The 23,410-nt window shown below is 48.4% G+C and overlaps 2 protein-coding genes across 2 annotated transcripts in view; one reads left to right on the top strand and one right to left on the bottom strand.

Annotated features, from left to right (window-relative positions):
- Window positions 1-5,894, bottom strand: part of COQ5 (coenzyme Q5, methyltransferase) — a 60,200-nt gene extending 54,306 nt beyond the window's left edge. The window contains exon 1 of the mRNA XM_077294617.1: window positions 5,652-5,894. Coding sequence (XP_077150732.1) covers window positions 5,652-5,805 — 154 coding nt within the window. The 5' untranslated portion in view covers window positions 5,806-5,894. The remainder of the gene's footprint in view (window positions 1-5,651) is intronic.
- A 34-nt stretch (window positions 5,895-5,928) lies between these two features.
- The window catches only part of RNF10 (ring finger protein 10), a 37,697-nt gene continuing 20,215 nt past the window's right edge, over window positions 5,929-23,410 (top strand). Inside the window, exons 1-6 of the mRNA XM_077294605.1 lie at window positions 5,929-6,479; window positions 9,551-9,735; window positions 10,622-10,818; window positions 12,419-12,509; window positions 13,234-13,418; window positions 22,975-23,111. Coding sequence (XP_077150720.1) covers window positions 6,371-6,479; window positions 9,551-9,735; window positions 10,622-10,818; window positions 12,419-12,509; window positions 13,234-13,418; window positions 22,975-23,111 — 904 coding nt within the window. The 5' untranslated portion in view covers window positions 5,929-6,370. The remainder of the gene's footprint in view (window positions 6,480-9,550; window positions 9,736-10,621; window positions 10,819-12,418; window positions 12,510-13,233; window positions 13,419-22,974; window positions 23,112-23,410) is intronic.

The raw sequence follows: 23,410 nt of genomic DNA, 5'->3' as shown, positions 1-23,410 counted from the left end.
TCAGATAGGCAGATTTTAATGGATTCAGAAAGAGGGTAGGAACGGTCCAATGGCTGAATGTTCTAAAGAAATTCTCACTGCACAAATCCGTAGCAATCCCAAAAAGAAGGAAGAATTGGAAGCATTTAACAAGACCAGGATGGATGAACACAGAACTTAATCACTTGTTAAAAAGGAAAAAAGAAATGTATATTAAATGGAAAGAGGAGGACACATCTAAAGAAGAATATAATTGTCACGGGGTTACTGCTAGAAGACCACAGCTTCCAATCTCTTCTACTCCTGAACTGAATTAGAAGAACTTCTGTTGTGAATTTGGTTTCTGGGCTCCCCCGGTGGTTTCTGGTGGTACTGCACTTATGTGCTTCATCTCCTCTGTTCACCTGTTTCCATCAGGATGTGGGAGTTGTCTATTTAGCCTTGCTCCTCAGTCATTTCTATGCCGGCCAACAATGTTACCAGAAGCCTTTCTGTTGCATGTTCCTGCTCCTAGACTACTGTCAGCTAAGTTGGACTTTGAGTCCTAAGTTTGTTTTGCATTTTTGTTCCAGTTCTCTGTGTTTGAATATTTCTGAGACTGGAAGCTCTTGTGAGCTGAAATTGCCACTCTGGTGTCATGAGTTGATATTAGAGTCTTAAAGTAATTTCAGGATGGTGTTTTGAAAGGGTTTTCAGCTGACTGTGTAGTTCCCTTTTCTGTCTTCCTACTATCTAGTAAGCGGACCTCAATTTGCTAAACCTATCTTCATACTTCGTATGTCAATTTCCTCTAAAATCACCGACATTATATGTGGGGGCTACTGTCTGCCTTTTGGGGAAAATTTCTCTAGAGGTAAGCCAGGTCTGTATTTTCCTCTGCTAGGGTCAGTCAGTTCTCCGGCTGGCGCTGGGCGTCTAGGGATAAAACGTAGGCACGCTACCCGGCCACTGTTAGTTGTGCGGTAGGTTTAGCTCACAGTCAGCTCGAGTTCCCATCTTCCAAGAGCTAGTCCTTTGTATGCTTTACTACGGTCTCTTGCCATTGAGAACCATGACAAACTTCACTTTCATATTAGATGGTGTAAAATTTATTTTAGTAGTGCAGGTGTTAATCTGCTCAGATGAGAGCTTGTTCACTGTTAGCCACTCCCATCTCCTATATAATCTGGGCTCTGGCTAGCACTCATTGTCGCACAGCTTTTGTTGCACGGCTGGAGGTTGTTACTGGTTATTGTTGGAGAAGGCATTTGATGGATTTATCTGTGACTGCTCCTAGGTTTTGAGTGTGATAATTCCCTTTCTTCTCCTACATTGGTTTAACCCCATCCTCAACACCCCGGTGTTTACCTGGTGTTGTTTATGTGTGTATATTTGTATGATTGGTATTTTCCTTTATCCCTGTTCATATTACCTTGTTAGTCTGGCTAGTGTATTACGGTACACTACTATTCCCCTCTTTCCTGGGAGGGGGAGGTTACAGACTAAAATGAGGTACGTGGCCCCTGCATTTTCACCATCAGAAGTAATCCGGGGAACAGGGCAAGCTAGGGCGCCAGTAGCATTAGGGACAGGGAAGGAGCCCCTGGTCCTGGGACAGCCAACAACAGAGTTGTGACCTTAGCTCTGACCAAAACCATTTTTCTTTATCCATTATGGATTCTATCACTGCTCTGACAGGGCAACTGCAGCAGCTCAGCCGGGAGGTGGCAGTTCTACACACTCTCGTTTAACAGCACCCTAACACATCAAGTTTGGGGACCGTGACTCCCAGGCAACCCTTAGTGGAGCCCAAGATCTGACAGGTTCTCTGGGGGGGGGGGGGGCGTGACAAGTTTGTTGTTTTCAGGGAGGCCTGTAAGCTATACTTCATATTACGTCCTTGTTCCTCAGGAACCGAGGAGCAATGGGTGGGGATGATAATCTCTCTCCTTCAGGGTGACGCCCAAGTATGGGCATTCTCTGATATATACGACAATCCCGACTGCATCTCCCATGTCCACACTACGTCAGCTTCAGCAGGGAGGCAGGCCGGCAGAGGAGTACAGCTCCGAGTTTTGGAGGAGGTGCACTGACACGGTAGCCAATTCTGTGAAAGGCCATCAGTGAGGGTGAAGGATGCCTGAACCCTGTATGAGACTCCAATTTCCCTTGAGGTGGCCATTTCTCTGGCTATCCGGGTGGATAGTAGTCTTTGCCAGAGACATAAAGAGACACCCCAATGTGCCAAGGGAAACCTGGTCCAAGCTGTCCGAGGAACTTATGCAGTTGGGTGGGGAAACTGGTTCTGGAAAGCAGTCTGTTGTTCGGCAAAAAGGGGGAGTATGTTTTTACTGTAGTAGAAAGCCATTTCATGGGCACGTGTCCTTCCTTATCTCACTGTAAACAGCTGCCGGAAAACTAAGGCTACTTTCACACTAGCGTCGGGCTCGGCCCGTCGCGGTGCGTCGGGCCGAGGTCCCCGACGCTAGCGCTGTCTCCGCCGCACAACGGGGGCAGCGGATGCATTTTTCCAGCGCATCCGCTGCCCCATTGTGAGGTGCGGGGAAGTGCGGGGAGGTGGGGGCGGAGTTCCGGCCGCGCATGCGCGGTCGGAAAAAGCGGACCGTCGGGAGCAAAAAACGTTACATGTAACGTTTTTTGCTCCCGACGGTCCGCCACAGCACGGCGCAACCGTCGCACGACGGTTGCGACGTGTGGCAATGCGTCGCAAATGCGTCGCTAATGTTAGTCAATGCTCAAAAAACGCATCCTGCAAGAACTTTTGCAGGATGCGTTTTTTCGGCAAAACGACGCATTTGCGACGCATTGCAGTTAACGCTAGTGTGAAAGTAGCCTAAGGAGCCTGGGTTGTGAGGAGGTTAGCAACCTGGGTGCACATATCTCCTCCGTGGGTAGGACACAATGTTTTTTGCCTGCTGAAATAAATCTGGGCAAAAAAAATAAATTGGTTGATTCTGCCTTTCATGGCAGTGGAGCGGGGTTTAACTTGATTGACACTAGGTTCGTCCAGGACCAGGGCCTCAAACCACATACACTGTCCAGACCTATACCCATAATGGCCATTGACTCTGCACCCTTGAGACAGGGGTATTTTACTCAAGTCGCCTGAGGGTTATATCTACAGGTAGGGACCTTAAAGAAACCCTTCTATTCTTTATGACAGTGCTACATAATGCATTCTTTAGCAATTTCCAAATTAATTTTAACCCCTTCATGACCTTGGGATTTTCCGTTTTTGATTAGGTTATTTTTTATCTAAGTGGTGAAAAAAAATTCCAAACTTTGCTAAAAAAAAATAAATTGCGCCATTTTCTGATACTCGTAGCGTCTCCATTTTTCATGATCTGGGGTCGGATGAGGGCTTATTTTTTGCGTGCTGAGCTGGCGTTTTTAATGATAGCATTTTGGTGCAGATACGTTATTTTGATCGCCCGTTATTGCATTTTAATGCAATATCGCGGCGACCAAAAAAACGTAATTCTGGCGTTTCAAATTTTTTTCTCGCTACATCGTTTAGCGATCGGGTTAATGCTTTTTTTTTATTGATAGATCGGGCGATTCTGAACGCGGCAATACCAAATATGTGTAGGTTTTTTTTTATTATTGATTTATTTTGATTGGGGCGAAAGGGGGGTGATTCAATGATTCAAACTTTTATATTTTTTTTTATTTTTTTCACATTTTTTTTTTACTTTTGCCATGCTTCAATAGCCTCCATGGGAGGCTACAAGCTGGCACAACGCGATCGGCTCTGCTACATAGCAGCGATCTGATTTTCGCTGCTATGTAGCAGAAATGCAGGTGTGATGTGAGCGCCGACCACAGGGTGGCGCTCACAGCTACCGTGGATCAGTAACCATAGAGGTCTCAAGGACCTCTATGGTTACAATGTAGAGGCATCGCCGACCTCCGATCATGCGCCTATGCAGCATCAATAGTAAAAAGATATAATGCTAAAAATAATAATAATAAAAAAAAAAAATTGTGCTATTCTCACCTTCCACCGTCGCGCACGATGCTGCCGCCTGCTTCCGTTCCCAGTGATGCATTGCGAAATTACCCAGATGACTTAGCGGTCTCACGAGACCACTAAGTCATCTTGGTAATTTCGCAATGCATCACTGGGAAAGGAAGCTGGCGGGAGCATCGCGCGCATCGGGACAGCTTAGGTGGACGCCGGAGGGTGAGTATATAACTTTTTTTTAACACGGATATGGTGCCCACACTGCTATATACTACATGGACTGTGTTATATACTGCGTGGGCTGTGCTATATACTGCGTGGGCTGTGCTATATACTGCGTGGGCTGTGCTATATACTGCGTGGGCTGTGCTATATACTGCGTGGGCTGTGCTATATACTGCGTGGGCTGTGCTATATACTGCGTGGGCTGTGCTATATACTGCGTGGGCTGTGCTATATACTGCGTGGGCTGTGCTATATACTGCGTGGGCTGTGCTATATACTGCGTGGGCTGTGCTATATACTGCGTGGGCTGTGCTATATACTGCGTGGCTGTCCTAAGCGCGACATACATACATAATCTAGAATACCCGATGCGTTAGAATCGGGCCACCATCTAGTACTATATAAACATATACATTCCTATCTACTACATTCACATATGTACAACTATATACTATACAGACCATGTATACGCCCCTACCTACTATACAGACCATGTATACACCCCTACGTACTATACAGACCATGTATACGCCCCTACATACTATACAGACCATGTATACGCCCCTACTTACTATACAGACCATGTATACGCCCCTACGTACTATACAGACCATGTATACGCCCCTACATACTATAAAGACCATGTATACGCCCCTACACACTATAAAGACCATGTATACGCCCCTACATACTATAAAGACCATGTATACGCCCCTAAGTACTATACAGACCATGTATACGCCCCTACGTACTATACAGACCATGTATACGCCCCTACATACTATAAAGACCATGTATACGCCCCTACACACTATAAAGACCATGTATACGCCCCTACATACTATACAGACCATGTATACGCCCCTAAGTACTATACAGACCATGTATACGCCCCTACATACTATAAAGACCATGTATACGCCCCTACATACTATAAAGACCATGTATACGCCCCTAAGTACTATACAGACCATGTATACACCCCTACGTACTATACAGACCATGTATACGCCCCTACATACTATAAAGACCATGTATACGCCCCTACTTGCTATACAGACCATGTATACGCCCCTACACACTATAAAGACCATGTATACGCCCCTACACACTATAAAGACCATGTATACGCCCCTACGTACTATACAGACCATGTATACGCCCCTAAGTACTATACAGACCATGTATACGCCCCTACGTACTATACAGACCATGTATACGCCCCTACTTGCTATACAGACCATGTATACGCCCCTACTTGCTATACAGACCATGTATACGCCCCTACTTGCTATACAGACCATGTATACGCCCCTACTTGCTATACAGACCATGTATACGCCCCTACTTGCTATACAGACCATGTATACGCCCCTACTTGCTATACAGACCATGTATACGCCCCTACATACATGTATACCCCTATACACACCCCTACCCCTATGCCATCTATGTGCCCACTGTTTGCCCGTACTCCCGTTACCTCGCTCTCCCTTCTCCTCTTCCGGTACCGTCTGGAAACCGAAGTGCGTCTCCCTCCCGGGGCCCTGAGTGTGGAGGGGTCGCTGCCAGCCGAGTCTCACATTCCGCCATGATGACAGGCACCGGCGGCTGGCACACTTGATAGGAGCCGCCATACTCGTGCCCCCCAGCCCTGGTGACCTCTGCAGCGTGTTAGTCTCTACCACAGAATAACAGGCCTAAAAACTACACGTCCCAGAAGTCCCGGTGCCGAGCCACACCCCCTGGTATAAAAGCTCGTCATCCTGGGACGTGCCACTGTCAGGCGGCCAGTCGCCATTACTGAAGCGGCCACGGTTGTCTGCCCCTTCACGGGAGCAGGGGGAATCCTCCACCGAGCAGCTCAGCGAGTCCCCTGAGGACTCCCAGCACCCGGGTCCACCCGCTCCCTGGGGCTCCGGACTCTCCTCCCTCCCCCACACTACGAGCACAGCTGGGCCTGAGTCGCGGTGAAGCGGGGCCCGCAGCGCCCGACTCCTGTCCGCCACCGGTGGGGCCCGCGCTCCGCTCCCGCCTCCTCCCTCCGTCTTCCTTGTTGTTGTTTTTTTTCTCTTCTTTTCTGGGTTGGATATCAAGATGTCGCCATGAATCCCGCTCTCCGTTCCCCGCCGCTTCTGAACGCCATGCTCCTGGCCCCTAGCCGGCCCCTGCTCGGTGCTCTCCCCGCTGTCCGTGCGGCCTATGCCTCTGAGCTCAGCCGCAGACATGGATCCCGGATCCAACAACACCGGCAAAACCCAGAACCGTGCGGGCTCTGCCGGGCCGTCCGGGGACTCTAAGGCCAAGAACGGTAATGAGCCTGTGGCCGCCTGTGTGCGGACGGTCCTCCGTCCTGGGAGCCGCCTGTGCCCGGCCCCAGTGCTATGTATGTGGGAGAGCAGGCTGACAACCAGTGCCATATATGTGCCCTGACAACCTGCGTCAGTCGCTGTGTGCCATGTTGCTGGGAGGCGGCTGATGCCCTGTGGCAGTGCTCGGCCAGACGGCCTGGACTAGAATTGGTGGGAATCGATTTGCAGGACCCGGATGGACGACTCGGTAATCTGTGACCACTGACAGAAGCCCAGAGACCCGGCTCCTAACTCCGCCAGCCGATTAGCCGGCCCGGTGCGATGTCACGTGATAATGGGGCCCAGGTCGGCTAATGAAAAGGGCAGGCTCTCCGGGGCCCTGTCCAGCGGCCGCAGATTACTGACCTGATCGATTCGTGCCAGCTCGGGACCCTAATATACTATCCATAATGCACACGTGATCTGTAAAGGGCCATATGGGGTCTGCCCTGTAGATGTGGGGTCCTGAGCACCATATGGGGTCTGCCCTGTAGATGTGGGGTCCGGAGCGCCATATGGTTTCTGCCCTGTAGATATGAGGTCCTGAGCGCCATATGGGGTCTGCCCTGTAGATGTGGGGTCCTGAGCGCCATATGGGGTCTGCCCTGTAGATGTGAGGTCCTGAGCCCCATATGGGGTCTGCCCTGTAGATGTGGGGTTCTGAGCGCCATATGGGGTCTGCCCTGTAGATGTGAGGTCCTGAGCCCCATATGGGGTCTGCCCTGTAGATGTGGGGTCCGGAGCGCCATATGGTTTCTGCCCTGTAGATATGAGGTCCTGAGCGCCATATGGGGTCTGCCCTGTAGATGTGGGGTCCTGAGCCCCATATGGGGTCTGCCCTGTAGATGTGGGGTCCTGAGCGCCATATGGGGTCTGCCCTGTAGATATGAGGTCCTGAGCCCCATATGGGGTCTGCCCTGTAGATGTGGGGTCCTGAGCGCCATATGGGGTCTGCCCTGTAGATGTGGGGTCCTGAGCACCATATGGGGTCTGCCCTGTAGATGTGGGGTCCGGAGCGCCATATGGGGTCTGCCCTGTAGATGTGGGGTCCTGAGCCCCATATGGGGTCTGCCCTGTAGATGTGGGGTCCGGAGCACCATATGGGGTCTGCCCTGTAGATGTGGGGTCCGGAGCACCATATGGGGTCTGCCCTGTAGATGTGGGGTCCGGAGCGCCATATGGTTTCTGCCCTGTAGATATGAGGTCCTGAGCGCCATATGGGGTCTGCCCTGTAGATGTGGGGTCCTGAGCCCCATATGGGGTCTGCCCTGTAGATGTGGGGTCCTGAGCGCCATATGGGGTCTGCCCTGTAGATATGAGGTCCTGAGCGCCATATGGGGTCTGCCCTGTAGATGTGGGGTCCGGAGCGCCATATGGGGTCTGCCCTGTAGATGTGGGGTCCGGAGCGCCATATGGGGTCTGCCCTGTAGATGTGGGGTCCGGAGCGCCATATGGGGTCTGCCCTGTAGATGTGGGGTCCGGAGCGCCATATGGGGTCTGCCCTGTAGATGTGGGGTCCGGAGCGCCATATGGGGTCTGCCCTGTAGATGTGGGGTCCGGAGCGCCATATGGGGTCTGCCCTGTAGATGTGGGGTCCGGAGCGCCATATGGGGTCTGCCCTGTAGATGTGGGGTCCTGAGTGTATATGAGGCAGTGGGAGAATGGGATGTGATATTATGTAGGAAGTACAGTGATGGCGGATGGACTCTGGCCCGCTGTGTTACCCTGGGTAATCTGATCCTACATGGGCGAGCCGAACTACTCCACCCTGTCCTGCTGTCACACAGCGTCACCACGCTGTCTGTCCCTCCTGTCACTTGTTTACCTCAAGTTAAGGGAACTTGTCCTAAAATAATGCTGGTAATCTGCATGTTAATAGCGTCCTGACGGTGCAGCCTCTGCATGGAGGGCCCTGTACTTCATGGAGTTTTGCTTCCGTTAGGTCTGGTGGTATTTTTCTCTCTTGAAACACAATATATCCTTTTGTACAAGGATGTCGTCACCAAGGTAAAGGAAATGCTGGACGAGCGATCTCCGCTGTCTGCCTCTCTGTAATCCTGCAGTAGATTTTTGAGAAGTTGATGTTTGCGGCAGACATCGAGCTCTGCCAGTTTGCTGTGGTCATGATACATGGGCCTCCTCCAGTCACAGTATTCGGTAGAAAGCAGTGGGTCAGGAATACAGTAGCTGAAATATCAGGAAACCATTACCTCTTCTGTACAGAGGACTCCTATATGGCTGTCTGCCATGAGGCCACGTTCACACTCCAGTATTTTACCTCTGTATCTGTAAGGCTACTTTACACTAGCGTCGGGCTCGGCCCGTCGCGGTGCGTCGGGCCAAGGTTCCCGACGCTAGCGTTGTCTCCGCCGCATAACAGGGGCAGCGGATGCATTTTTCCAGCGCATCCGCTGCCCCATTGTGAGGTGCGGGGAGGTGGGGGCGGAGTTTCGGCCGCGCATGCGCGGTCGGAAAAAGCGGACCGTCTGGAGCAAAAAACGTTACATGTAACGTTTTTTACTCCCGATGGTCCGCCACAGCACGGCGCAACCGTCGCACGACGGTTGCGATGTGTCATTGCGTCGCTAATGTTAGTCAATGCAGAAAAAACGCATCCTGCAAGCACTTTTGCAGGATGCGTTTTTTCGGCAAAACGATGCATTGTGACGTAATGCAGTTAACGCCAGTGTGAAAGTAGCCTAAGCAAACACCAGGAGTGGGTGATAAATACAGAAGTGATGTGTTTCTATTATACTTTCCCTCTGTTCCACTCCCATCTTTTTGCTTACAAATACTGATGTCAACTACTGAATGTGGCCTAAACGTGTAAATTCTCAAACTATTGCTTATTAATACTTTAATGAGGTTGTTCAGGTTTAGAAAAACACTTGTCTTCTAAAAAAAAAAAGTGCTACCACTTTCTACAGGTGATATTTTGTCTCCCACTGGTTACTAGTCATGTTCCTGTTTTAGCTGACTTGTAGCTCGTGTTTTCCATGTTACTAAACTTTCATTGTTTCTACATTTGCAGATGGAAAAAATGGCAGTAGCTCAAAGCCACGCTATGGCAGCCGCAAGCGTGAAAATTCTTACCCCAAAAATGAGAGCTTTGCCAGTCAGACCCGCCGCCCCGGTCCACAGAAAAGCAAGACTTTTAACAAGGTTCCCCCTCAAAGAGGAGCCTCCAAACAATACACATATGGAAGACGAGAAGAGGTAGGAAGCAGGATGAGGTTTTATGCATGGAGAGGCCAAATGGGGGTTATCGGGGGTCTTTAAAATTGATCTCTCATTGGTATATCAGTTGGGGTACAAGGGTTAGTATTCTCTCTGATCAGGTATTTTTGGTGAGGCGAGCACTGTGCCCTTCATTATTTAGCAGTCACCACTACGTGTTGTGGGGTGCATAGGATTAGTTTCTCATTTAAAGAGGACCTGTCACCAGGTCAAGAGTTTTGCTCTTTATTTTATACCCACTGCTCCCCTGGGTATTGTTTTTAGGCTTTTGTTTTTTTGGCATATTTTTTAAATCTGCCATACTGTCCCAGAGATATGAGACTTTATTTAATGCTAATGTTTATGGTCTTTTTAGGAAGGAGATGTGGCCCATAAGATTCTCGGGTGTGTCTTTAGGCTGCTCTGCATAATGACTGAGCCATGCCCCTTTGTAATAAACTGGGCTTGGTCTCTGGAACCGTATGGTGGATTTTGGGGAGGGATATTATGGAGAGCAGCAGGTATGAAATGAGGGCAAAAACTGTCCACTGGTGCCAGGTCCTCGAAGTGGATTGGACTGACCTGTAATACCAACCACTGCCATAGTAAATGTGCCAAGTCCTCTTCAAACAGCTGATTGGCGGTGCTAAGGACAGGCCATCAATTTTAAAGTTCCAAATAACCCCTTTAATCACCTTGGCCTCCATATTTCCAGGTTCAGTTCCTAGGTATACAGCAGGGGTGAGGAACCTCAGCGCCATTTACAGCCCACAATGACCTTTTATCAGGCCCCCCGGGCAGATTCTCAGGGACCGCATTCTTGGGCGAGCTGTATTTTTTGATTACAACCATATTTCAATCTGAAAACTGACGCTATTGTTGGCAGGTAGCAGAAACTCAACGGGCAGAGTTTAGCCCAGCACAGTATTCAGGACCTAAGAAAATCAGCTTGAACCACTTGTTAAACTTTACGTATGAACCACGTGGTCATCCTGGCGCACATAGAGATGGACCCGGAAACTGGGGCAGAAGAAACAAATGGGGCCACAAGCCATTTAACAAGGAGTTGTTTTTACAAGCCAAGTAAGTTCTGCCAGCAATTAAAGTTTCTCATGTTGATTAAAATAAAACACTGGTTCACGCCTGTTGGTTGTGCGCACATCTTGGCGGTTGTGTGACACCGTGACTTCATTAAGACTGCTCACCTCCCAATGTGGAAGTGAGGAGTGCTGGAAAATTCCTTTAACTAGCACGTCTGACTTTTTCTTCTATATTTTAGGATCCTCTTTAACTTCTTCTTTCTCATCTGTGACTTAAATTTTCATCAAGTGATGTTGGCTTCCTGTATAATTGTGATTACGTGGGTCTGACTCTTGGCCAGCATGATCACAGGTCGCTTGGCAGCTTTGGTCACAGCTCTAACATCAGAGATGAAGGAGAATGTTCAATTCTTATGTTGTGATGAAAGCTCATACGGGCAGGAGTATAACGCACTTTGATCACAGGCATACCTCTAAATTTTCTTGGTCTTTAACATGAGCATACACTCACATGCATATACTGGGCATATACTCTTCTTTGGTCAGACCACATCTGGAATGCTGTGTCCAGTTTTGGGCACCGCATTTTAAAAAAGACCTCAACAAACTGGAGCAAGTTCAGAGAAGAGCGACAAGAATGGTGACGGTCTACAAACAATGTCCTATGAGGAACAGTTACACAACTTGGGAATGTTAAGTTTGCAAAAAAGAAGGCTTAGAGGAGACTTATTAGCCGTCTACAAATATCTCAAGGACACTCGCATTGTAGAAGGATCATCTTTATTCTCATTTGCACAAGGAAAGACTAGAAGCAATGGGATGAAACTGAATGGGAGAAGACACAGATTAGATATTAGAACAAACTTTGACAGTGAGGGTGATCAATGAGTGGAACAGGCTGCCACGAGAGGTGGTGAGTTCTCCTTCAATGGAAGTCTTCAAACAGAGGCTGGACAGACATCGGTCTGGGATGATTTAGTGAATCCTGCTTTGAGCAGGGGGTTGGACCAGATGACCCAGGAGGTTCCTTCCAACTCTAACATTTTATGATTCATTTGGAGAACCCCAGGTCTGTATGCCTATTATTGGGACATGCCTAAAGGAGAAAACGAGAACTTGCTTATCAGTGGGGGTCTGACTTCTGGGACTTGCACTGATGGGCAGAATGGGGAAATATTCCCCAGCAAGCGATTTTTAGCCCAATCTACTACTGCTCCTCCATTTATTCTTTATAAGGTTGCTGGTAAAAACAAAGTGCAATGCTTGTAAGGCTCATAAGATAAAAATGGAGCAATGATCAAGATTGTGCACTGCCGCTTCATTTGAACAGTAATAAAAGTTCATTTCTGCCAATTGATGATGGACCCCCCCTTATCACTTATAGCTTATAACTTGATTTCACCTGACACCCCCTTAAATGCTCTGCTATAACCTGGGCATGGATTTTTATTTTCTTAAATTTAGCAAAATGTATTCATCTTGTATTGTATTCTGGTGACGCAAAATCCAGCTGTAAATGGTAAGATTACCCAAGACAACTTTTATCTGTGTTGCCAGCCAGTTAATTTCCTGCTTTCTGAATTTAGTTGCTACCTGTAGACTCTCTGCTAATCTAGCTACATGCATTCATGCTTTTCTTATAGCTGCCAGTTTGTGGTGTCGGATGATCAAGATTACAGCGTACATTTCACGGATCCAGACACCCTTGTTAGCTGGGATCTGGTGGAGCAAGTGGTAAGTAGTATTATATGCACTGGTGTATTTCAGCATATTTAAATTAAACCTATATCTGTTATATTATACTAGATGGTGGCCCTATTCGAACGCATCGGGTATTCTAGAATATGTATGTAGTTCATTTATGAAGATTTAAGAATAATGCAATGAATACACAGGATTTTCCGGGTAAAATATATACATTATAATTACATTTTATTGCTCGTAGAACTTAATACAACTGAATGAAATTATTAAACGGGGACCGTGACGATAATGTGTGCAAACTGTAAAGCGCTGCGGAATATGTTAGCGCTATATAAAAATAAAGATTATTATTATTAAACAGATCATCAAAATATATAAACCATTACATGAATATCTAACTGTATTTTAAATAAATCATCGGACGAAAGAAGTACATCGACACTAATATATTTGTTAACAATATCAACCCAAAATATTTTTACACCCCATTGACTGAACGTGTTCAGTAAACGTGAGTAAACTGCATGGCACTGTGACTGACAGAACGTGTTGGTTGCAGACTATATCACAAGTCTAGACAACCCTGTTAAGGTGTTAATAGAAGGAAGTTTTCAGCCGATGACCTGTTTCTAATTCACTAACATCTGACTTCGTATTTCAGTACTTTTTGGAGTGGCCTAAGACTGCTTGTGTAAATGCCACACCAGCCATGTACAGACTGATAACTTCATACACTGTTTTGTCTGTTTTTCAGCGCATCTCCAGTCATGAAGTGCCATCTTGTCCTATATGTCTGTATCCCCCTATTGCTGCAAAGATCACTCGCTGTGGACACATTTACTGCTGGGCTTGCATATTGCACTACCTATCGCTGAGTGAAAAGGACTGGAGTCGCTGTCCGATATGCTACAGCTCAATTGTGAAAAAAGACCTGAAAAGGTAGTAATTATTGATGGCACAGAGGGCTGGAACTGTAGATGTACTTGATATTCTGAATAGAAATGTAAAGTTAAGCTTTTTATGCATTATGGACACACTGTATATAGTAAATGTATACACCTAAACACTATATAAGGTGTGGACGCCTATATATAAATGTATACGCCAGGGCTGTGGAGTCAGTAAGCCAAACCTCTGACTCCACAGCACTGCCCCCTACTGGGCATGTACATAAAGTGCAGCACAGATTCATCTCCACTAAAAGCCCAGGTCCTTAGATCAGGAACAGAACAAACATTTATAGGACATTCCATATCTTACCCAAATTCTTATGAGGATTTACAGCTCATCCTGCATTGTACTACTGTACCCAATTTAAAATAAAATATATATATATATATTAGAGCTTAGTTATATAAAAAAGTTTGGGCACCCCTATTAATCTTAAAGGGAACCTATCACCCCGTTTTTTAAAGATTAGATAAAAATAGTGTGAAATGGGGGCAGAGCTGGGCTTTACATTAGTTCCTTTTTGGTGCCTTTATTCCCCCGTTAGGCTGCCGAAATACCTTTTTTGAAGTGGCCGTTTTGTCCTGTCACTCAAGTTGGTCAGGTCGGATGGGCGTGGTTAAATAGCGGTTCCTCCCCCACCTCTTGCGTTTCTCTGCGAAGTTTAGTCCCGCCGTTGTCGTTGTGTTTAGCGCCTGCGCAGTGAATTTGCCTCCGGCGCCTGCGCATTATGTTTTGCCCAACTGTGGGCATAGCATAATTACCATCACTGCGCATGCGCGGGTCGTAACTTTAGCCTTGGTGCCCCGGAAGTGATCATATGGGCACAGTGTTTATCTGGATGCCGTGCCGGTAAAATTTTCTCAGCCCGAACTGCGAGCGTAAGTTTGGTGCCAAAAACGGCATCCAGATAAACACTGTGCCCATATGATCACTTCCGGGGCACCAAGGCTAAAGTTACGACCCGCGCATGCGCAGTGATGGTAATTATGCTATGCCCACAGTTGGGCAAAACATAATGCGCAGGCGCTGGAGGAAAACTCACTGCACAACTGCTAATAAAAAGCGCGATCTGTGCCATTCACAGATCGCGTTTACGAAAGAAACACCGAGAAGCAGGGGGGGGAGGAACCGCTATTTACCCACGCCCATCCGACCTGACTAACTTGAGTGACAGGACAAAACGGCCACTTCAAAAAGGTATTTCGGCAGCCTAACGGGGGAATAAAGGCACCAAAAAGGCACGAATGTAAAGCCCAGCTCTGCCCCTATTTCACACTATTTTTATCTAATCTTTAAAAACGGGGTGATAGGTTCCCTTTAAGCTTAATGTTTTATAAAAAATGTTTTTTCTCCTACGCCTCATTGGGGGACACAGGACCATGGGTGTATGCTTGCTGCCACTAGGAGGACACTAAGTAGACAGAAAGATTAACTCCTCCTCTGCAGTATACACCCCATCACTGGATACAATTTCAACCAGTTCTTGCTTAGTGTCTTAGGAGGCACTTGGGTCTTTTTTCCAGACCCCAACTTTATTTATTTTGATTTTTCATTTTGAATTTTCTGTAAATTTTTAATTTTTTATTTAACGGAGTGAAGGGGGTGACGGGTCCTTTTTTTCATAAGGTCCGCTCTCCCCCGAACCAACAACAGGCGAGCACGGCGAGTATACCTCCCCGTCCCTCTCCTGCGACGTATGGCGCACAAAAGGTTTGCGCCAGGGCAACGGTTCCTATACGGTCCCGCTTTCCCCCAATCCCCTCCAGGACCCTGCTTTACAGCAATGTAAGAAGAATGCAGTCCGGAGGGGATATTGTGCCGCAGTCCCCTCTGCTCATGGATTGAGTGCACATCACTGCAGCGTGATGCATCAGGGGCCTCTCCATCCCCATCCTGGGTGCATGGATTGAGTGCACATCTTCACAGAGGTGTCCGCTGTGAGAACCGGGACAAGGGGCTGTAAGTACCTTCAGGGGACCCCCCCTGCTCCTTCTTAGCGGTAGCGTTGCGGTCCGGGTCCCCAGGGAGAGGCACCGCCGACCGGGGGTCGGTGGTGCTCGGCGGCGCTACGTCGCGGCCGCCGCCGCACATTCGTCGGCAGGCCCTAAAAATTTAGTCCCCGGCTTCTTCAGCCGGAGTAGGCCGCAGGGGAAAAATCTCCTCCCACGGCCGTAGCTCCGCCCCCTACACCGGCGCTTCTCGTCTGGGACGAGAAGCGCTCTCCAAATCTCGGGGGCCATATTCTCACTCTCTCTCTGTACGGAGCCCACGCTTCTGCAGCGCTCAAAGGAGAATTCCTGCAACAGAACCGCCATCTCTCTCTGGGGACACAGAAAGGACCGTGGGTAAGCTGCTTCAAGAAAGCTTAACCCCTTCCCTGCGCATACTGCCCGCTCTGTCCCCAAGGCACTATGTCTCAATCTAAGGAGACAAAAAAGGGTAACAAGAAGCATACAATGTTTTTCACTGTATGTGCCACTTGCAATGCGGCCCTGCCCCGAGCCCACACTAACCCTTTGTGTGTAGACTGCGTCTCACCCTCTGTGCAGCCGCCCCCTGCCGACGCCGGTACCGTCGCCGATGCCGCTCCCGTTGATCCGGTAGAGCCTAGCCCCCCTGAGTGGGCAACCTCTCTGTCACGATCTGTGGCTTCCCTAGCCAGGGCAATTGACTCCCTCCGGGGCCCCCCTCCAGGTCGGACCGTGGAGGATTCAGACGACGATATGGATTCGTCTACCAGCAGGGGGCGTAACCGGTCACTTTCCACCCGGGGCTCTAAAAAACGTGTTCGCGTTTCATCCCCTGACCATCAGCTAGCGGGCCCTTCAGTACCCGCAAGCTCTGCTTCTCGGTCCCCTTCTCCTAAATCGGATGACTCTGAATATGAGTCCGACATTTCCTACGTTCAGGAACCCCCCTCCTCCCAGGAGTCTCTCGACTCTCTCATTGAGGCGGTAAATCAGACCCTGAAGGTGACTGAAGACTCCGCATCGGAACCCGAATACGCGGTGTCTTTCAAAAAAACTAAACGGGTTAAAAAGGTTTTTGTCACTCACCCTCACTTCAAGGAGGTTGTACAAAAACATAGGGATCGTCCAGATAAACGCTTCATAGGTCAAAAGTTCATAGAGGCCAAATACCCCTTTTCTCGGGAATTAGTCAAAGACTGGCTACAGTCTCCCTCGGTGGACCCTGCTGTGTCACACCTCGCGTCCAAGACCATCCTGTCTCTTTCGGACGGTTCCTCAGTTAAGAATCCCTCTGATCGCCAGATTGATCATCTGGCTCGTTCCGCCTTCGAGGCCACAGGAGCGTCTCTCTTCCCATCCTTCGCCGCCTCCTGGGTGGCTAAGGCTATGGTCTCTTGGACTGAGACTCTTTCCTCTAACATCCAAGCCAGTGATTTACCTCCAGAAGCCAGCATCCTGGTTAACCAGATAGTGCAGGCCGGAGACTTCATAGTCAATGCCTCTATGGACGCAGCTAATTGCGCTGCACAGGCAGCCGCCAATGCAATCTCCATCAGGAGAGCCCTGTGGCTCAGGGATTGGCGAGCAGATTCGGCTTCTAAACGTTCTCTAACAGCCCTGCCTTACCAGGCTGGTCGGTTATTTGGAGAAAAATTGGACCAAATGATTTCGGATGCTACCGGAGGGAAAAGTAAATTTCTCCCCCAGCAAAAGCCTACCCGGCCCTTTCGGTACCAGCAGCAACCTCCATTTCGGCCGTTTCGGCCCAATACCAACTGGTCTTCCTCATCTCCTACCCCCGCATCAGGCCGAGGTTCGCGCGGTGGCCGAGGCACCCAGGTCTCTTACAGACCTAATCGTAACTGGAGACCCAGGCCTAAACCTCCCGGATCTAAGGGATCAGCATCCCAGGGATCCTCCGCCCAATGACTCCTTGCACCATCCGGTGGACTCCGACAAAGTAGGCGGACGTCTACTTTTGTTCCATCAAACCTGGCTCTCAGTCGTTTCCGACGAGTGGGTCAGAGATCTGGTGTCCACCGGATACAAAATAGAATTTTCCTCCTTCCCCCCTACACGCTTCTTCCAATCTTGCCCTCAAAGGTCAAAGACCACGGCATTTCTCCAGGCAATACGGGCACTACAAAGGGACGGAGTCATCATTCCGGTCCCCCTAGAACAAAGATTCAAGGGTTTCTATTCGAATCTGTTCGTGGTCCCAAAGAAGGACGGATCACTTCGTCCGATCCTAGACCTGAAGCTACTAAACAGATTCATAAAAATCAGACACTTCAGGATGGAATCCCTCCGTTCTGTGGTCGCGTCTATGGAAAAGGGAGAATTCCTGGCATCCATAGACATCAAGGATGCCTACCTGCACATACCGATTTTCCCTCCGCATCAGCAGTTCCTTCGCTTCGCCTTTTGCGGGGAACACTTCCAATTTGTGGCCTTGCCCTTCGGTCTCGCCACCGCCCCCAGAGTTTTTACGAAGGTCATGGCGGCTGCCATGGCCATTCTTCATTCCAGGGGAGTGGTGGTAATTCCGTACTTGGACGACCTCCTAATAAAGGGTCCTTCCTACCCGGCGTGCGAAGAGTCCGTCGTTCTCACGGTGGATACTCTTTCTCGTCTGGGATGGAAGATAAATTTCGAAAAATCTTCTCCAATTCCGGCTCAACAAATCTCCTTCCTGGGGATGATACTAGACACTTCCCGCGGTCTGGTCATACTCCCTCAAGACAAGGTTTTGGCCTTGCAGCAGGGAGCCCAGCGTCTTTCTCGCCCAGTATCCCACTCCATTCGCGCCAGCATGCGAGTTCTCGGACAGATGGTAGCGGCCATGGAAGCGGTTCCATTTGCGCAGTTTCACCTCCGTCCTCTGCAACATGCACTTTTGTCGGCTTGGGACGGCAAACCGTCCTCCCTCGATCGCCGATTTATCCTGTCCCCTCGGGTCAGGAAGACCCTAAGGTGGTGGACGCTGAAGTCCTCCCTAACTCAGGGAAGGTCCTTTCTCCCAGTACGATGGCTGGTGGTGACCACCGATGCCAGTCTCATAGGCTGGGGAGCGGTCTTCAACCATCACACAGCCCAGGGGCGGTGGTCCGCTCAAGAGTCTCGCCTTGCCATCAACATCCTCGAGATTCGAGCTATCAGGCTAGCACTGTACCAGTTTCACCGTCTTCTGGCAGGTCATCCAGTCAGAATCCAGTCCGACAACGCCACGGCCGTGGCGTATATCAACCGTCAGGGCGGAACCCGCAGCAGGACGGCCATGCTCGAGGTGTCTCACATCCTCCATTGGGCGGAGTCGAACCATTCGACCATCTCGGCGATCCACATTCCAGGTGTGGAAAATTGGGCGGCGGACTACCTCAGCCGCCAGGGCATCGCCTCCGGAGAATGGTCCCTCCACCCGGAGGTCTTCCAGCAGATTTGCCATCGCTGGGGGACTCCGGATGTGGATCTCATGGCTTCCAGGATGAACAACAAGGTTCCTCAGTTCCTTGCTCGGTCCCTCGACCCACGGGCCCTCGGAGTGGACGCCCTGGTCCTGCCTTGGCGCCAATTCCGACTCCCGTACATTTTTCCTCCTCTTCCCCTACTACCGAGGGTCATCAAAAAGATCAGGGCAGAGGGGGTACCAGTGATTCTCGTCGCGCCAGACTGGCCGCGTCGGGCATGGTACGCCGAAATGGTTCAGCTGGTAACCGACGTCCCTTGGCGTCTTCCAGATCGCGCGGATCTTCTTTCACAGGGCCCAATTTACCATCAGAACTCAGGGGCCCTGTCTTTGACGGCCTGGCTGTTGAGTCCTGGATTCTAGGCCAAGCGGGTTTCTCTCCCAGGGTGTCCTCCACCATGATCAGAGCTAGGAAACCTGTTTCCATGCGTGCTTATCACCGTACCTGGCGAATTTTTTTCTCATGGTGCGAGGCACAGGGACGGTCCCCTCTAGTGTTTTCTGTTCCTTCCATACTGGAGTTTCTTCAGTCCGGACTAGAGTCGGGACTTGCCCTTAGCTCCCTAAAGGGTCAGGTTTCGGCATTGTCAGTTCTTTTCCAGCGGAAGATTGCCAATAGGTTGCCGGTGAAAACTTTTTTCCAGGGAGTCTCCCGTGTGGCGCCTCCCTACAGGTCACCCTTAGATCCGTGGGATCTCAACTTAGTTCTCGGAGCACTTCAGGAGGCTCCCTTCGAACCGCTGCAGGACGTTTCCTTAACCCTCCTTTCTTGGAAGGTAGTCTTCCTGGTGGCCGTCACGTCCATCAGACGGGTCTCGGAGTTGGCTGCGCTCTCTTGCCGCCCTCCCTTCCTAATTTTTCATCCGGACAAGGCGGTATTGAGGACCTCTCCCACCTTTTTGCCCAAGGTCGTCTCCTCTTTCCACCTAAATGAGGAGATTGTTTTACCTTCGTTCTGCCCGACACCTGTCCATCGCATCGAGAAGGCTCTACACACTCTTGATGTGGTGAGAGCTCTTCGTCGGTACGTCTCGAGGACGGCTCCCTTTCGTACGTCAGACGTCCTGTTCGTACTTCCAGAGGGGCCCAGGAGGGGTTCTCCTGCTTCAAAAGCCACTCTGGCAAAATGGATTCGGTCAGCCATTCAAGAATCCTATCGTGTCAAGGGGGTGCCTATCCCAGCTGGGATCAAGGCTCATTCTACTCGGTCGGTGGGCGCCTCGTGGGCCATTCGGCATCAGGCGTCGGCACAACAGGTCTGCAAGGCTGCGACGTGGTCCAGTTTGCACACCTTTACCAAGCATTACCACATTCATTCTATTTCTTCCGCAGACGCCGCCCTTGGCAGGCGTATTCTGCAAGCGGCAGTTCCTTAAGCCGTAAGCCAGTGGTACATGGGGTATTAGCATATTGCTCCCCACCCAGGGACTGCTTTTGTACGTCCCATGGTCCTGTGTCCCCCAATGAGGCGTAGGAGAAAAGGAGATTTTTGTTTACTTACCGTAAAATCTTTTTCTCCGAGCCATTCATTGGGGGACACAGCACCCACCCTGTTAGCCTGTTTTGGCTTGTTGTTACTTCTTGGTTTTGACATAGTTGTCTTTGTTCATGCTCCTACTGCTTTACTACCGAACTGGTTGAAATTGTATCCAGTGATGGGGTGTATACTGCAGAGGAGGAGTTAATCTTTCTGTCTACTTAGTGTCCTCCTAGTGGCAGCAAGCATACACCCATGGTCCTGTGTCCCCCAATGAATGGCTCGGAGAAAAAGATTTTACGGTAAGTAAACAAAAATCTCCTTTTTTTGTTTTTTTGCAACAGCTATTTCAGTTTCATAGATCTAATAACTGTTGGACACAGTAATGTTTCTGCCTTGAAATGAGGTTTATTGTATTAACAAAAAAAGTGCAATCTGCATTCAAACAAAATTTGACAGGTGCATAAGTATGGGCACCCTTATCATTTTCTTGTTTTAAATACTCCTACCTACTTTTTACTGACTTACTAAAGCACTTTTTTGGTTTTGTAACCTCATTGAGCTTTGAACTTCATAGCAAGGTGTATGCAATCATGAGAAAAGCTACAAAGTGGCCACTTTTCCTGTTTGAATCTCCTCTGAAGAGTGGCATCATGGGCTCCTCAAAACAACTGTCAAATGATCTGAAAACAAAGATTATTCAACATAGTTGTTCAGGGGAAGGATACAAAAAGCTGTCTCAGAGATTTAACCTGTCAATTTCCACTGTGAGGAACATAGTAAGGAAATGGAAGAACACAGGTACAGTTCATGTTAAGGCCAGAAGTGGCAGGCCAAGAAAAACATCAGAAAGGCAGAGAAGAAGAATGGTGAGATCAGTCAAGGACAATCCTCAGACCACCTCCAGAGAGCTGCAGCATCAACTTGCTGCAGATGGTGTCACTGTGCATTGGTCAATTATACAACGCACTTTGCACAAGGAGAAGCTGTATGGGAGAGTGATGCGAAAGAAGCCGTTTCTGCAAGCACGCCACAAACAGTCGGCTAAGGTATGCAAAAGCACATTTGGAAAAGCCAATTTCTTTTTGGAAGAAGGTCCTGTGGACTGATGAAACCAAGATTGAGTTGTTTGGTCATACAAAAAGGCGTTATGCATGGCGGCAAAAAAACACAGCATTCCAAGAAAAACACTTGCTACCCACAGTAAAATTTGGTGGAGGTTCCATCATGCTTTGGGGCTGTGTGGCCAATGCCCGCACCGGGAATCTTGTTAAAGTTGAGGGACGCATGGATTCCTCTCAGTATCAGCAGATTCTTGACAATGCTCATGAATCAGTGACAAAGTTGAAGTTACGCAGGGGATGGATCTTTCAGCAAGACCATGATCCAAAACACCACTCCAAATCTAGGCATTCATGCAGAGGAACAATTACACTGTTCTGGAATGGCCATCCCAGTCCCCAGACCTGAATATCATTGAATATCTGTGGGATCATTTGAAGAGGGCTGTCCATGCTCGGCGACCATCAAACTTAACTGAACTGGAATTGTTTTGTAAAGAGGAATGGTCAAAAATACCTTCATCCAGGATCCAGGAACTCATTAAAAGCTACAGGAAGCGACTAGAGGCTGTTATTTTTGCAAAAGGAGTATCTACTAAATATTAATGTCACTTTTCTGGTGAGGTGCCCATACTTATGCACCTGTCAAATTTTGTTTGAATGCAGATTGAACATTTTCTGTTAGTACAATAAACATTTCAAGGCAGAAACATTACTGTGTCCAACAGTTATTAGATATATGAAACTGAAATGGCTGTTGCAAAAAAAACCCAATTTTTATAAAACATTAAGATTAATAGGGGTGCCCAAACTTTTTTTATATAACTGTGTCTTTCCCTGGGAGGATCCGACCCGGTGTACTCTGTTCTGCTGCAGTATATTGGTAAGCGCCGCTCTTTACTGCTACCTTAGGCTGTGGGATACTATATGACCCACGGGTTGACTGTTATATAATACTTTGGGCTGCTTTTCCTTCCCTATGTGATGCATGTAGCGGCATTTTACACCGAGGGACACTCGCCTTTTTTTTTTTTTTTTTACCATCCTTTTGCACCTTAATACGTATTTTTATGCACTTTATGCCTGTAACTTTAATAAAATTGACTATTTTTCATTACCTTATGCTCCGTTGGTACTCCTTTTCTAGTGTGTGTGTGTGTGTGTGTGTGTGCATATGTATATATTTTAAGAGAAGGCAGCACTCCATTTTCTTAGTAAATGTGCAGGATTTATTCAGATCCACTTGTCTGGGCAACGTTTCGGCTCCAAATGAGCCTTTCTCATCACTGGGTGTTTGTTCAAATTCCTTATCTCAGTGTGTCGACTCTGAGCAAAGCACTGATGGCTGAATGTACTACAGCAGAACTTGTGCTGAGCTTTATAGTTCTACTAATACTACAGTTCTCAGAGGTCACCCAAGGAAGAGAGATGGTCTTGCTAGAAACAAGGAATCAAAGAGAATGCATGCCTCTGACTGCTCTAGAGACAACTTAAGAATACTTGCGTTTTCAAATGTTTGAAGCTACTAAGGACAAAGATGCTCTTGACTTATTATTTTGATTGTTTGCAGCGTTGTTGCCACAGAGCGACCACTTTATTCTGTCGGTGACACCATTACAATGCAGCTGATGAGGAGGGAGAAGGGTGTGCTGGTGGCTATGCCCAAGTCTAAGTGGATAAAACTGGATGAGCCTGTTCATTTGGGAGGTAAGAAGTCTGCATGGTCTGAAGACACTAAGGGATATTTATCAATTGTTCTTACAGTATACTGTATACTTAGACTAGGCTGTCTCAAAATCTGCACGATTTATCACGTTGGGTCATATTTGATAAATTGTTGCTTTTTTAGACTTTTAGACTCTATTCTGTATTTGTTGCTTGCTTTGTGACAAATGTGCTAAAACTTTAATTCAGCAGAAGTTTCAAATGCATGTATCTAATACTGAGACCGGTTTGGAAGTTGTGTGTTTTTTGCTCTTTCTGATGTTCTCCAACCCCCTTTCCAC

The sequence above is a fragment of the Ranitomeya variabilis genome, chromosome 1, assembly GCF_051348905.1.
Source record: "Ranitomeya variabilis isolate aRanVar5 chromosome 1, aRanVar5.hap1, whole genome shotgun sequence".
In the NCBI taxonomy this organism is placed as follows: domain Eukaryota; kingdom Metazoa; phylum Chordata; class Amphibia; order Anura; family Dendrobatidae; genus Ranitomeya; species Ranitomeya variabilis.
This window is presented reverse-complemented; position numbering and strand designations above follow the sequence as displayed.